This window comes from Cornus florida, unplaced genomic scaffold (assembly GCF_030987335.1).
Source record: "Cornus florida cultivar Cherokee Brave unplaced genomic scaffold, ASM3098733v1 CherokeeBrave_3.0.0_Hap2_Chr03, whole genome shotgun sequence".
Taxonomy (NCBI): domain Eukaryota; kingdom Viridiplantae; phylum Streptophyta; class Magnoliopsida; order Cornales; family Cornaceae; genus Cornus; species Cornus florida.
The window spans coordinates 66260128-66273556 of record NW_026775573.1 but is presented as its reverse complement, the minus strand read 5'-3'; the positions used below and the strand labels follow the sequence as shown (position 1 = coordinate 66273556).

The window sequence follows — 13429 nt, the reverse complement described above, 5'->3', positions numbered from 1 at the left end:
GCATATGAAATGAAGTTTTAAGTTTTAGATATAGTTCGTTGTGCTCGAGCAAGTTCTCTGTGTGGTCATTTACTAAAAAGAGGTTCTTTCATATGTACCATTTGAGTTTTTTTTGGTACAAATCCCCAACTATTCAGCTAATAAAACTAAAGCGTGAATTGGTGAATACTAGAAAGAAATAACAGATTAACACAAATCCTGAAACTTAACGAATCAATTAAATTCTTGCAGAAAAAAAAAAAACAATTATGGATCAAAGAGCTTCCTGTGTATTCTACTTTTGATTTATATAATTTTATCACTCTGATTATAGGAAAACAATAGACAATAACATAAATTCAACAATTTCTTTTGAGCCTTGAGAGTGAGTACTGGAATCATACCTTCCATTTTTGCCAGTTGTATGGACTGATTAGATGCAACCATAAGCATGGATGGGTCGTCGAAATAGGTCAGCCACCGCACGAATCATCAAACAAACATCATAACTTAAAGAGCTGATCTCTGTTCGCAGAGATTATTTCACCTTCGTGGGTCTCTCGCCGTAGCAATGGTGTTGCCCATGAAGTGAGTAAATTGGCTCTTCAGTGTAGGGCCCAGTGTTTGATTTGGATTTCTTGCCTAAGTTGATTGTTGTTGTTTCATTTAAGCTCTGTTTTGTTTTTTTGGGTGTCAATAAAAAAAATAATAAATAAAAATATAAAAATAATGATTTTTTATTACTCTAAAAGAAAATTAGAAAATAGAAAAGTTTTGCATTCTATTCTAAAATTAATATGTAATACTCCACTTTCCTTTTTTCTTTTTCTTTTTTTTTCTATGCTCTTTCATGTTTTAAGACTTTGGTTAAGTAATGAATGTTATATTATAAATTTAAATAACAATTAATTAAATTAAAGTTCAATTTCAAAGATTTGTAAATTTTATGAAAATCATTTTTAATATAAAAAAATTTTAAATTTCTATTAAGAAAATGTAACGATCCAAAAATTCGGCATGACCTCTGCAAAAAAGAGTTCTACTACAACCTGCTGAAATGCATATAAAATGCAATGCCTCTCTTGGACCTTTAAAACTGAACTATAAATGATCCAACACACAATACAAATAATAAACCTTAATCCAAAATCAACAACATCAACACCATCCTCAAAAGAGTTCAACATCATCCCCATCACCTTCAAATATATATAAACATGGCTATTACATGCATCATTGGCTATTAGTAGGACATTTGAAACTTGCATAAAATACGAATAAGGTTCATGACTTCATTTACATGTCACAATACACAAAAGGTACATGTCTTAATAAAGTTATACAAAATGAGGCTTAAGTACAAGAGGTAACAAAATAAACTTCTAAAATTCTACCTACGCCTGTGGTGGAACGTCGTCCGTCACTTTCTTTTTGTGTCCTGAAAAGTGTTTAAAATAAGGGGTGAGCACAACCCTCAGTAGAAGTCCCCTAAAGCGTCAGTTTTGGACTCCCTTAAGCCACGTAACATAAAAAGGGATAGAAAAGAAACTGAGGTCATACAATAGAAGTCCGTACAACATTTACCACTTAATAGGCAACAATCTCAACACATAACACAATTCTACAAAATGATGTGCATGATATGAAATGTGATGCACCCATCCCAAATCTGGTCTATACTGACCTAACTTTCACTTTTGAAAATCCGCTAACTGACTTTACCGAGGCGAGATTGATAGCTATTCCCGGTTCTAAATCCGGCAACTGTTAAAGGGCCTAGTATCAACTTTTTCACACCCTACACCGGCCGCGCTCCCTCCAAGTCAAGCTAACCCCGGACTCGCGAAATCCGGTTCATTTTAGAAAACTTCCCCTTTTTGAAATAAAACTTTCCCTTTTTGAAATAAAATTTCAATCACTTAAAACAAAGATTTCTTTTCAAATCTCTTCCAAATTCCCTTCTAATACCATGTCATGCCATGTAATGCTTTTCATGTTCTCAACTATCAAGCTCGTCAATTTAGCAATAAAACATTAACATGGCATTTTCAATCCAACAATTATAAGCAAGATATTCTATAAAATCAATTAAGATCATGGTATGTTTTAAGAATTCAATACAATAATAGTATCATCCACAATATTAATTTAAGCAAAATAATTTCTTACAAGAACCACACATCAACATGTTCAACATATAATCATTCACACACCAATATCATGTTATCATTTAATACACTAACATAATCTCCAAATAAACACAATTTCATATCAAAGTTTACATTGTCTCAAAATATAACAAGAGGAAATAGGAATTTGCTCAAACAAAAGGCAAAACTCAATGCATTAGGGAGACTCCTACTTCAAATTGAAGAAAAAGCCCCAAATATGCCCAAAATTTTGAAATCCCAAGTGTGACCAAACGGAGATTTGCTCCGATCAAAACGACGGCCTCGACGCGCTCGTCAACTTTGCCTTAAGCAGCAAAATTAAAATCTCAAAGGATAAAGCTAGATCAAAGTTTGAATTAATGAGAAGAAAAAGAAAAAAAAAAAAATGAGAGAGAGATAGTTAGGCGTGAGAGAGAGAGAGAACTGACGATGGAAATGGCTATAAAGCCATTATAATGGCTTATGGTGGCAGGTCCCACAAAAATTAAATATCTCACCTTTTTCTTTTATAATATGTGTGTATATACCTCAATTAAATTACAACCATAAAAATTAACATATAACCATGTAAGTGAACATAAAATAGTGATACATGAAATGCAATGGACCCACGACACAACCCCCGTGCACAACAGCACCGGTAACAGGTCCCACCTTGGACCTCCCGACACGAAAAACGAAAAAAAGTCGAAATGGTAACCATTGCATTTCCAAGAGTCCCGAACTCAAGAAAATGCCTCAACCAACTCTCAAACACACTCGGCACATCCCACGGTGTCCGACACGCAAAATGGGACCAGACAAAAATAATCCAAAAAATCGAAAAAATCTCAAAAATTGAAAAATGGTGAAAATGAAGATCTTTAATCCTTTTGAAAATTAGACTAATTATTTAAAAATAAAAATATAAAAATGAAAAAGATCCAAATTTCTAGAATAAGTTTAAATAGTCAAATATAAAAATTTCACTTAGTTTATCAATTTTGAATAGAAATTAAAATTTTGCTAATTTGAAAAGAGTATAAGTGAAAAGGTGGTGCAGTGGAATCGATTATTTGAGTAATACTAATGTAGGGAATTTGAGTAAAAGAAAAGGCCATTCAAGGTATTTGCAAGGCATAATGTTCTATTAAATTTCATTCTTTTTTAGAAAAAAGTCTAGCTAAAGTATATATATATATTATGCCTCCACTGAGGCTCCATTCAACCTCCACATAATGTGGAGAAGAGTTTATTATACAATATGAACTTAGTGCCTACTGGTAGAGTAGATGATGCTAGATTTGCAATTCAGAATTCTAGATATAAAATATCATTTCTTTCATAATACCTCAAGTTGTGCAGGTGTAATGATGAAAGAAACAAAAATGAAGAAAATCCCTACCTCATCCAAGTCTTCTTCAATTCTGTTTCTTAAAACTAAGAAATGAGTTTCTGATTGCATTCATTGTGTTGACAACCACATTCATTGTCATCCTATCCCCTGGTAATGAATTAGAACATGAAACTCCAGTTCTCATCACTGAAACCAAGCATTCCTCCATTCCCCACCTAGCGCTGTCCTGGGGTTCATTTTTGTTCAATGCTACTTCTTCTATTTCATCTTTTTTATTCTCGTCTAAGTTGTTTTCTTCCTCGAAGAACAGTGAAGGGTCTACTGTGTCCAGTACACGTTCAGGTAAAGCCATTGCAACAAACTCGTGAAGGTTTAGGCCATCTTTGAACATGTCATCTGTTGGTCTTCTGCCTGTAAACATCTCCAGCAAGAGTATTCCATAGCTGTACACATCTCCAAGGGTGGACACTTGATCACCCATACCATACTCTGAGATTCAATAATCAACTGTCAGAACGATATTTAACCATATACATTACCAAAATATCATTGGAAAGACACAGGCATTATTGATTAGAAGATTCACTTACTTATATGATATGGTTTTTTGTTTAAGCCTCTAGTAACATTTGAACTTAACAGGGCTAATTTGTAAAAGCGCCTTTGTTTAAACTTGCAAATATTTGTGATGATCAAATATGGAAATAATCAATTTGGATAGAGAGCATACCTGGAGGAATATAACCGATAGAACCCTTTAGCCCAGCTGACGTGGTTTGATTTTTGGTGGGATTATTTGATGATTGAAAGAGGAACCTTGCTAATCCAAAGTCACCGACATGGGCTGTCATGTCATCATCCAGGAGAACATTGCTTGGCTTTAGATCACAGTGAACAATTGGTGTTTCACAATGATGATGGAGATAATCCAATGCAGAAGCAACATCAATGGCTATATTCAGTCTCAGGATTATATTCATACTCGTGGTTCTATGTTGCCTGTCATCAATTGGATGCAGCCACTGGTCAAGGCTTCCATTGGACATGAACTCAAATACAAGACCTTTGAAGTCATTACCTCGTTGATCAACACTAGAACATGTAGTTATGATCTTGAGGAGATTCCTATGCCGTATACTTCTCAAAGCCCTGCATTCATCCATGAAGCTCTTCGAAGCTCCTTCCTGTTGAAGGTTTAACACTTTCACTGCCACAATTGTGCCATCATCACTGAGAGTTCCTTTATAAACAGAGCCAAAGCTACCTGAACCGATCAAATTGTCCATGGAGAACCCATTAGTTGATCTAACAAGTTCTTGGTAAGAAACCCCCATTTTCCAATCCCTAGAGGAGAATTCACTTGAAGGTCTCTTTCTTGAGTTTCTTCTCACATAACAAGCAGCAAAAGAACACGACAGTACCATTACAAATATAATTGCTATTGTTACGGGGATGAAAACTTTTGGAGCTAGAAATTTTCTTGAGTGAGATTTTTCTTGAGAGCAAGCAGGCAAATGCAAGTCTAGGACACCACCACATAGCTTGTCATTTCCAAGGATAGAAATTGCAGTAGCATTTGCAAAAATTCCTTCCATTAACACTGCCCCCTCGAAATTATTGAAGGAAAGATTGAGTTTCTTTAGAGATGAAAACTTTCCAAGGAATTCTGGGATCTCACCAGACAAGTTATTACGCGAAAAATCAATCTCTTCTAAGCCTCTTAATGCTTTCAAAGATTCAGGAAGTGTTCCTTGAAATGAATTCCCCTCAATAAGCAGGTGCTCCAAACTAAGGCAACTGCTGAGGGTGCTTGGAATTTCACCAGACAATCTGTTATCTGACACATCAAGTTCCATGAGATGTATCAAGTTACCCACTTCAAATGGTAATGAACCAGTCAAATAATTATGACCCATTGCCAAAGAAATAGAAAGAGAAGAGAGACTGATGACCTCTTTGGGTATGGTGCCACTAAGATTATTACTAGTAAGGTTTAGCACCAGCAAATTCTTGCAATTTCCAAGGCTTGGGGGTATGCTGCCTTCTAGTCTATTCTCCTCCATAAAGAGTTTGGTTAATGATGTTAAGTTGCCAAGGGAAGATGGTATTGGCCCTGAAAATTTGTTAACATTCAAATATAATCCCTCTAATTTTTGAAGCTTCCCCATAGCACCAGTGATACTACCAGTCAAGTAGTTCCCTTCTAGCCCTAGAAGGGTCAAATTGATGAGGTTCTCAATCCCCACAGGAACAGTTCCATAAATCAAGTTACTACCCAGAGTAAGTATTTCTAGGCTGGTTGAGAGGTTGGCTATGGAGCGGGGCAACTCTCCTCCGAAAAGATTTCCGGACAAACCAAGTACTTCCAGACTAGTGCAGTTAGTCAAGAAAGTAAAAAAAATCAAGTCACCAACTTCTCTATTTCCGAGTTTATTATTATCAAAATTAATTCTATATAAATTTTGCAAGCTTCCCAAATTTGTTGGCACAGTGCCAGTGAGACTATTTTGAGCAAAGTCAATCAACTCAAGCCTAGAGGCATTTGGCAATGAAACGGGAATGAGTCCTGTGAAATTGTTCACCCCCCCAGCAAATATTTGGAGATTAGGAAGGGTAAAGCCAACATCTGTTGGGAGTTGGCCGTGTAAGTAGTTCTGAGTAACAGAGAAGTAGTAAATGGAGGAAATATTGTAAATTGACAAAGGAATAGTACCGGACAGTTGATTTCCATAAAGCTGAAAAACTCCCAAACGTGACAGGCCACCAAGTTCAGGGGGTATGCGACCATACAGATTGTTCCTGGTGAGTCCAAGAACCAATAGTGACGAAAAGTTTCCTATCCAAGCTGGGATAGTTCCTGTCCGGTTATTTGAAGCGAGACCTAGATACAACAATTTTGACAATGAACTAAGCTGAGCCGGGATTGACCCAATGAGCTCATTGTAATTTACCTTGAGGAATCTTAATTCAGTACAATGAGAAAGATTTGTTGGGATCTTTCCGCTGAAAGAATTTGAGCTCAAATTGAGATGCTGCAGGCGTAGCAAGTGGCCTAAACTTTGAGGAAGGTCACCATGGAAGCTGTTGTCTTGTAGGTTGATCCCAGTAAGGTATGTGAGGTTGCCAATAGAAGGCGGTATTGAGCCAATTAAACTTAGAGATTCTAAGTTCAGAATCAGGACTCTGCCACTGGCGGAGCTGCAGCTAACACCTACCCAATCACAGTAATGGATAGAATCATTCCATGAGCTCATTATTTGAAGCGGGTCATGACTTATCCGATTCTTGAAATCAAGTAAAGCAAATTGATCCGTCTGATTTCCAGAAGTGGATGCTACTGCAGATTCCAGACCTGAGATCATGCACAAAAGAAGAATCCCACAATTGAAAATTAACACAAACCACCCAAAACACAAACCGGAATGCTCCATCCTTTTTGGGATATACTACTGATGTGAGGACTAAATCCAATATGAAAATCACTAGAAGTTTTCTATGAGAAGAAAATATACATGTATAGGGAAGATGGGTATCAAACTGAATTAATTAACCTGAAAAAGGTGGATAATACACAGCTGGTGTGATGTCTGTTTTGTGGTCCATAATTTAGGAAAATGTTACTCTAACCTATTAGGAGGATCAGTGAAGGCATCTGAGGTTTGAGAGCCCTTCGGTGCAACAATTCTGTGTTACTCTTCGGTTAGAGTGGCATCAATATTGTTGGAAATTGTGTCTCAAATTCCTATTCTAACTACGATTCTATTTTAGAGTTAGAATTAGTTCATTCACATTTCGAAAGGAGTATTCTATTAAGTAATTTCTTATTTGGCAAGTCTTGGCCTCTAAGGAATTGTAATCCTTGTCCAACAAAGAATTATGTTTGTAACTCTATAAATAGCTACATATGTTGTGGGTTTAGACTTATGAGATTAAGAGAGATGTAGTCTCATGAGGGATTGGCTACTAACTCACTTGCCACTTCCTCCTTTATACAAGATAGAGTGCTAGGCATTAGCTCACTTGTTTCATCCTCTTAACTCTCATCATCTCCATCTATATACATTGAAGTTGTTGCCATTTTTTCTTTTGCCTCTTCCTCCTCCTCTTGATGAGAAAGAGTACTTGCAATTTGCTCAACTTGAGCTTCTGACTTGGCTAAAGTTTGAGAATGAGAATTAATAAGTGGAGTTTGTGAAATATGCACATCAAGTAAAGATCACAATTTTTCTTCAAATCCGGGTGAGTACCTAGAGGGTGGTGGAATTGGTTCATCATAAAATGGTGGGGGAGGGTAATAGTCATAAGAAGGATTAAATGAGTGATCAAGTCCATAATAAGATGATGCATGTTGTGAATTGGACTCAATCTCATAAGGATTAAAATATGATGGAGGAGCATGAGGTGAAGGGATATAATTTCCCCCCAAACTTGGATCAAACAATTCCTCCATTCACAATTAAAACCCAAATGCAACAAAAATTGGCCTCAACAAGGGCCTATGCATGGACAAAGATAAAACAATATAATAAGCCTCAACAAGGGCTATCACAAGCATTCAAAGAAGTGAAACAATTAAAATACAATAGTTCCAAGAATTGCTCACAACGGTCCTTAAGCAACTTCAAATTTTAATATTAGCTTTAAGCTCCAATTATTGCTTCAAGTTCCAAAGTTTGCCTTCCTTGTAGTCAAGTACCTAATTGAATAAATAATAGTGAGAGCAAGAGAAAAGAATATACAATGGAAAATAAAATAAAAATAGAAGCAATCGAACGAACACTATTGTCTAATCTAATTCCAACAAAACCGTTAATCCCCGGCAACGGCGCCAAAATTTGACGATGGCCGCTTGATATACGCCAAAATTACGTAGTGAATGTGCAGTTCAAGAAAAGCCTTTTAGGTCAAGTTTAAATTTATAAAAACTACTACCAACACTACTACTAAAGTATCAAGAGTGAGTAGGGATCATCCCAAGGGATTATACGTGTTGGAATTTAACTTCAACTCTAATGTATCACAAGATTGCAAAGAGAGAGATTGGTTTGATTAAACTAAGGTGCAATGAAATTAAAATGCAAGTAAAGTAAACTAGTTAGAGATAGGGATTTAAGAGATATGAAGAGAGGTCTTAGGGTGTTAGAATCACCACTAAGCTCATGTAATTAACCACTTACTTTCCATTAATGGGGAATACATTATTGTGAACAAAATGCGACTACCAATTGCAATATTAAGCATGGACCATCTAATTTATGTATGAATTGTCTACCTAAACTAAGTGTAGCACAACTCATCAATTTTAAGCATGACCCATCTAAGTAGCAACAATTGTAGCACACATCAATCTAGAGAATCATGGAATTTGCAATATTAAGCGTGGACCATCTAATTTATGTATGAATTGTCTACCTAAACTAAGTGTAGCACAACCCATCAATTTTAAGCATGACCCATCTAAGTAGCAATAATTATAGCACATATCAATCTAGAGAATCATGGAATTTGCAATAATAAGTTATGAAATATCTAAGCAAGCATAGATTGTCTACCTACCTACAAGCATGAATTAAATTATAGAACAACCCATCAAGTATAAGTATAAACCATCAAATTAATTGACAAACCTATTCAATGAAAACCCATGCTTAGCATCACTAGATTTTCAATCAACCACACATAGACATGCAATTAATGTAGAAAAACTAGTGTAGAGATTAATTCCCAAATAATCACACATAAGACAACATATCATTACAAAGAGAATCAATAGGAAAAATTAAATCATATGAATCATGTGAGACATAATTCCTAATTTAATCACACATAGACATGTAAATAAACTAGAGAATTAATAGGAAGAATTAAACCATAGAAATCATAGAAATGGACCAAGATTCATTAAATTCATAAGGCTAGAGCACTAATCACAACAATATATATATAAATCTCCAAAAATAGAAATACAAGGGTTTAGATTACACAAGACTTGGGGCTCATCCAAGCCCTAAGTGTAGATCTAGCCAATCATGGAGGAGGTAGATGTCGTCATGAAATCAAGCTCCAAACATGGATCCATCTTCTTCTTCCTCTTCTTTTTCTTCTTTGAAGCTCTAGAGATGGAGAGAGAGAGTGGTCTAGAGATGGATCTTGAGATGTGCCTCCGCTTCCCCCTTCTCTTCTAACCCTAATCTCTAACTTTGCTAGAGAGAGAAATAAAAAATACAATGTAAAAAATAAAAAGATAAAAGCTTCTTTACAAATGGGTCTATTTCTTTTATATAGAAGGTCATTTTCTTAGTCACTAAGTCAGGAATATAGCCCCAAAAATATCTAATCCCATACTATGTGATAGGTGGACTTTTGGGCGCGCACGGAATAAGACAGCACGCTGCCAGCAATGTTCGATCGATCAGAGAAAAAGTTGGATCGATCAGAGAAAAAGTTGGATCGATCCAACTTGGCAGTTTTTCAGCATTGGCCTCCTTTTGCTCCAAATGAGCCTCTTTTTGCTCCGGATCATCACTAAGACTTAGTTTGACTCCAAAAAGGCCTTAAGAATCCATTTTTAGCCCATTTTAACATTATTAACCTGAAATAGACAAAAACACAAATAAGTACTAAAACGGGTCAATAAGATAGATAAAAGTTCTAGAATACTCAAGCTTAAGGGGTTTAAAAGTATACTTTTTAGCGCTCATCACAACCTTTGGGCTTCCATGCCCTTTCAACACTTGTTTTCAAATCAACATTCTTTGAAATCATTTTGGAAAATGAACTTTTGGAAATTCCATTTTCAAGCAAAGACTCAACTTTTCCAAATTCATTGTCAAGACATTTTTCCATAACACACACTTCTTCATGTTTATCCATTGAACTCGGGGTTAGATTAAATATATTCAACTTCACCTTCATATGCCCAAATGAAATTTTCATTATCCCCGTCCTACAATTGATGTTAGCATTTGCAGTTGCCAAGAAAGGACAACCAAGGATAACGGGAATTTGATTCTTGGGATTTGGGATTGGTTCCATGTCAATGACAACGAAATCAATCGGGAAGAAAAACTTATCAATTTTAATCAACACATCCTCAATAATCCCCCGAGGCTTTTGATGGATCTGTCGGCTAGTTACAAAACTACCGACGTTGGTTTCAAATCTCCTAAGCCCAATTTAACATATACCGAGTACGGAAGAAGGTTAACACTTGCTCCTAAATCTAGAAGAGCCCGATTAATGACATGGTCACCAATGACACAAGAAGGAGTAGGTGAACCGGGGTCCTTGAACTTTGGAAGTGTGTTATGTTGTAAAATAGAGCTCACTTGCTTGGTCAAAACAACTTTCTTTGGTGCGTGGCTCTTGTTCTTCCTCTTTTGGGTGCAAAGATCTTTCAAGAATTTGGCATAAACCGGAATTTGTTTAATTACATCCAAGATGAGAAGGTTAATCTTCACTTGCCTAAACATTTCAATGATTTCGTTGGCTTTGCCTTATTATTTGTTGAGAGAATTGGATCCTTTCAAGGCATTCGGAAATGGAGCTTTTGGCTCATAAACCTTTTCAAAATCATTTTGAGAGTTACGTTCAATACAAGAGTTTTTCAAATCATTTTGTAAAACTTTTTCAGCACAAGAATCTTTCACATGTAATGAAGGAGAAACAAAATGTGATACGAAACGGGTGTCAACTTTTGGTTGCACCGGTTCACTCACTTCATTTTGGACACCAACTTAGTTGTCAACAATTTTTCCACTTCTCAAGGTTGTCACCGCATTAACATGCTTAATTGTGGGACCTTCCGATGAGGAATTGGTTTCCATAACAAATTGTTGCTTTGGTGGGGCATTTAAAGGCATCTTCCCTTTTTCTCTAGCATTCAAGGTACTAGCTATTTGTCAGACTTGGGTTTCTAGCTTTGCAATAGATTGGGAATGAGAATGAAGTAATTGAGTGTTTGCCTCTAGAGTATCCAAAGCGGTCAACACTTTTTCCTCAAAAGCGGGACTCTTAGAATTTCCTTGAGAATAAGATGATTGATTAGGAAAATGAGAGTTAGAAAATTGGTTTCCATGTGATTGAAAAGATGATCTGTAACCTTGGGAACCTTGGCTTTGCATTGGGGGAGGAACATACTTGCCTTAAAAACCACCTTGGGGAGGGTTTGAGCCTTCCCCTTGGCTTTTCTAAGAGAAGTTCGGATGGTTCCTCCACTCGTGATTATAATGTATGTCATAGGGATTATTCCCATGGTTAACAAATGTGGCATTCACTTGTTCATAGTTCTCACTTTGCACATATCCATGGGGACAATTGGAAGTAGAGTGTAAGACACTAGAACAAGTCATGTAAGATTCATTAGATGAATGATGAACATGATTAGGGGAGGAAGACACTTGATTCATCGAATTTTGGTTGATCAAAAATTGATCAAACCTTTGAGATAAAGATTTCACCTCCGCAACTATGTCATTGGAATTGTCAACTTGATATAAGCCGACATTCTTCCTTCCACCTAGATTTCTACCATTTTTAGAGGACAAGGATCTATGCATTTAATTCTCACTCATGCTCTCATATAGACGCCGCACATCATCCTCATGCCTATCAAGATAAGAACCACCCATGGAAGCATCAACCATTCCTTTAAAATTATCCGACAAACTTTCAAAGAAAAATTGTACCAATTACCATTTAGGAATGTCATGATGTGGACACTTCCTAAGCAAGTCATTGAGGCACTCCCATGCCTCGTGAAACAATTCCCCTTCCCCTTGAGAAAATTCTCTAATTGAAGTTCTCATTGCATTGGTCTTTGAAACCGGATAGTACTTTTTCAAGAACTCTTGTTGCATTTCCGCCCAAGAGGTTATCGAAAAAGGTTTAAGATTATTGAACCAATATTTTGCCTTGTCTTTAAGGGTAAAAGAAAAAAGTTTGAGTCTTAAAACTTCTTTTGGCATGTCAGTGTATTTCACGGTGGAACACACTTCAAGAAACTCATCCAAATGCTTGTAAGGTTCTTCACTTAGAAGTCCATGATAATTAGGAAGCATTTAAATGGTTTGTGATTTAATTTCATAGTGATGTGCTCTAAATGGGGGAAATTAAATGCATGTAGGTGCATTATATTAATTTGGCACATAATGATCACGCAAAATAAGAGGAGGATTCACAACCGGTGGTGCTACACGAACACCTTGATGGCTTTGAGCAATAGGAGGTGCGGGTGGAACAAAAATTGGCCAAGGCATTCCCAATGGAACTTGGCCTTGTTGTTGTGGTAGAATGAATGGTCTTGGCATGCCTAATGGAACTTGGATGTTGTCATGATGCACATTAGGGTGAAGGATACCTTGTTGGTCTATGTGACCAAGGTCCTCTACATGGTCGTCATTTGCTCCTCCATTGGTAAAATGGAGTGATGAGAGCTACCCCTTCCCCTAGGATTGCGAACAATAGATTCAAGATTCAAATTAAGAAATACAAGAGTAGAATTTAATGACCCACGACCATGCATGCACAAACAAAACAAAAAAAGTAACAAGCAAGTAACAATCACTTCTCCTCCGCAACAAATCAATAATCAACAATCCTCCACATACGATGATCCCATATTCCTATGCTTTGAACAATATGCAAGAAAAATTAAATTGCCTCCACGCTGGCTCACGATTTAACTAGAGATTGAGTTTAGAAAAGCTTACAAAGGGTCCTTAAGCAACTTCAATTTATTGTTTTTTTCAATTTTCGCTGAGCTTTGCAATTTTTTAGATTTTAGCATCTCCTTCCTTTAGAATTTTCCTTTGCTTCACTTCCTTTGCTCAATGCACCTAGCCAATCAAGAACAAACACAATAAGTAACCAAAACAAAATAAAGTAAAGACACGATCAAAAGAGTACTAATTCCTAATTGTTTCCAGAATACGGCGTTGCCTAA

The 13429-nt window shown here is 36.4% G+C and overlaps 1 protein-coding gene across 3 annotated transcripts; it reads right to left on the bottom strand.

The window, feature by feature from the left end:
* Positions 1–1111: 1111 nt before the first annotated feature.
* LOC132300709 (putative receptor-like protein kinase At3g47110) lies at positions 1112–7191 on the bottom strand. 3 transcript variants are annotated; one of them, XR_009480546.1, is made up of 4 exons: positions 4217–7191; positions 3535–3975; positions 2342–2475; positions 1112–1417 (listed from the first exon to the last, which is right to left on the bottom strand). XR_009480546.1 is itself a non-coding variant. In XM_059797908.1 (3 exons), exons 1-2 carry the CDS (start codon positions 6915–6917, stop codon positions 3551–3553), a joined length of 3126 nt encoding a protein of 1041 aa, XP_059653891.1. In that variant the 5' UTR covers positions 6918–7191; the 3' UTR covers positions 1112–2475; positions 3535–3550. The 3 variants fall into 3 exon arrangements, 2 of the variants coding, with proteins under 2 accessions (XP_059653891.1, XP_059653892.1); XM_059797908.1 differs by having other exon boundaries at positions 1112–2475; XM_059797909.1 differs by lacking the exon at positions 2342–2475.
* Between the last annotated feature and the right edge of the window lie 6238 nt (positions 7192–13429).

Bases quoted from the DNA above. Each gene is read 5' to 3' on its own strand.
- LOC132300709 (XM_059797908.1), bottom strand. From the start codon at position 6,917: ATGGAGCATTCCGGTTTGTGTTTTGGGTGGTTTGTGTTAATTTTCAAT. The intron at 3,976-4,216 runs GTATGCTCTCTA...ATTGAATCTCAG, and splicing joins TATCGGTTATATTCCTCCAG to AGTATGGTATGGGTGATCAA.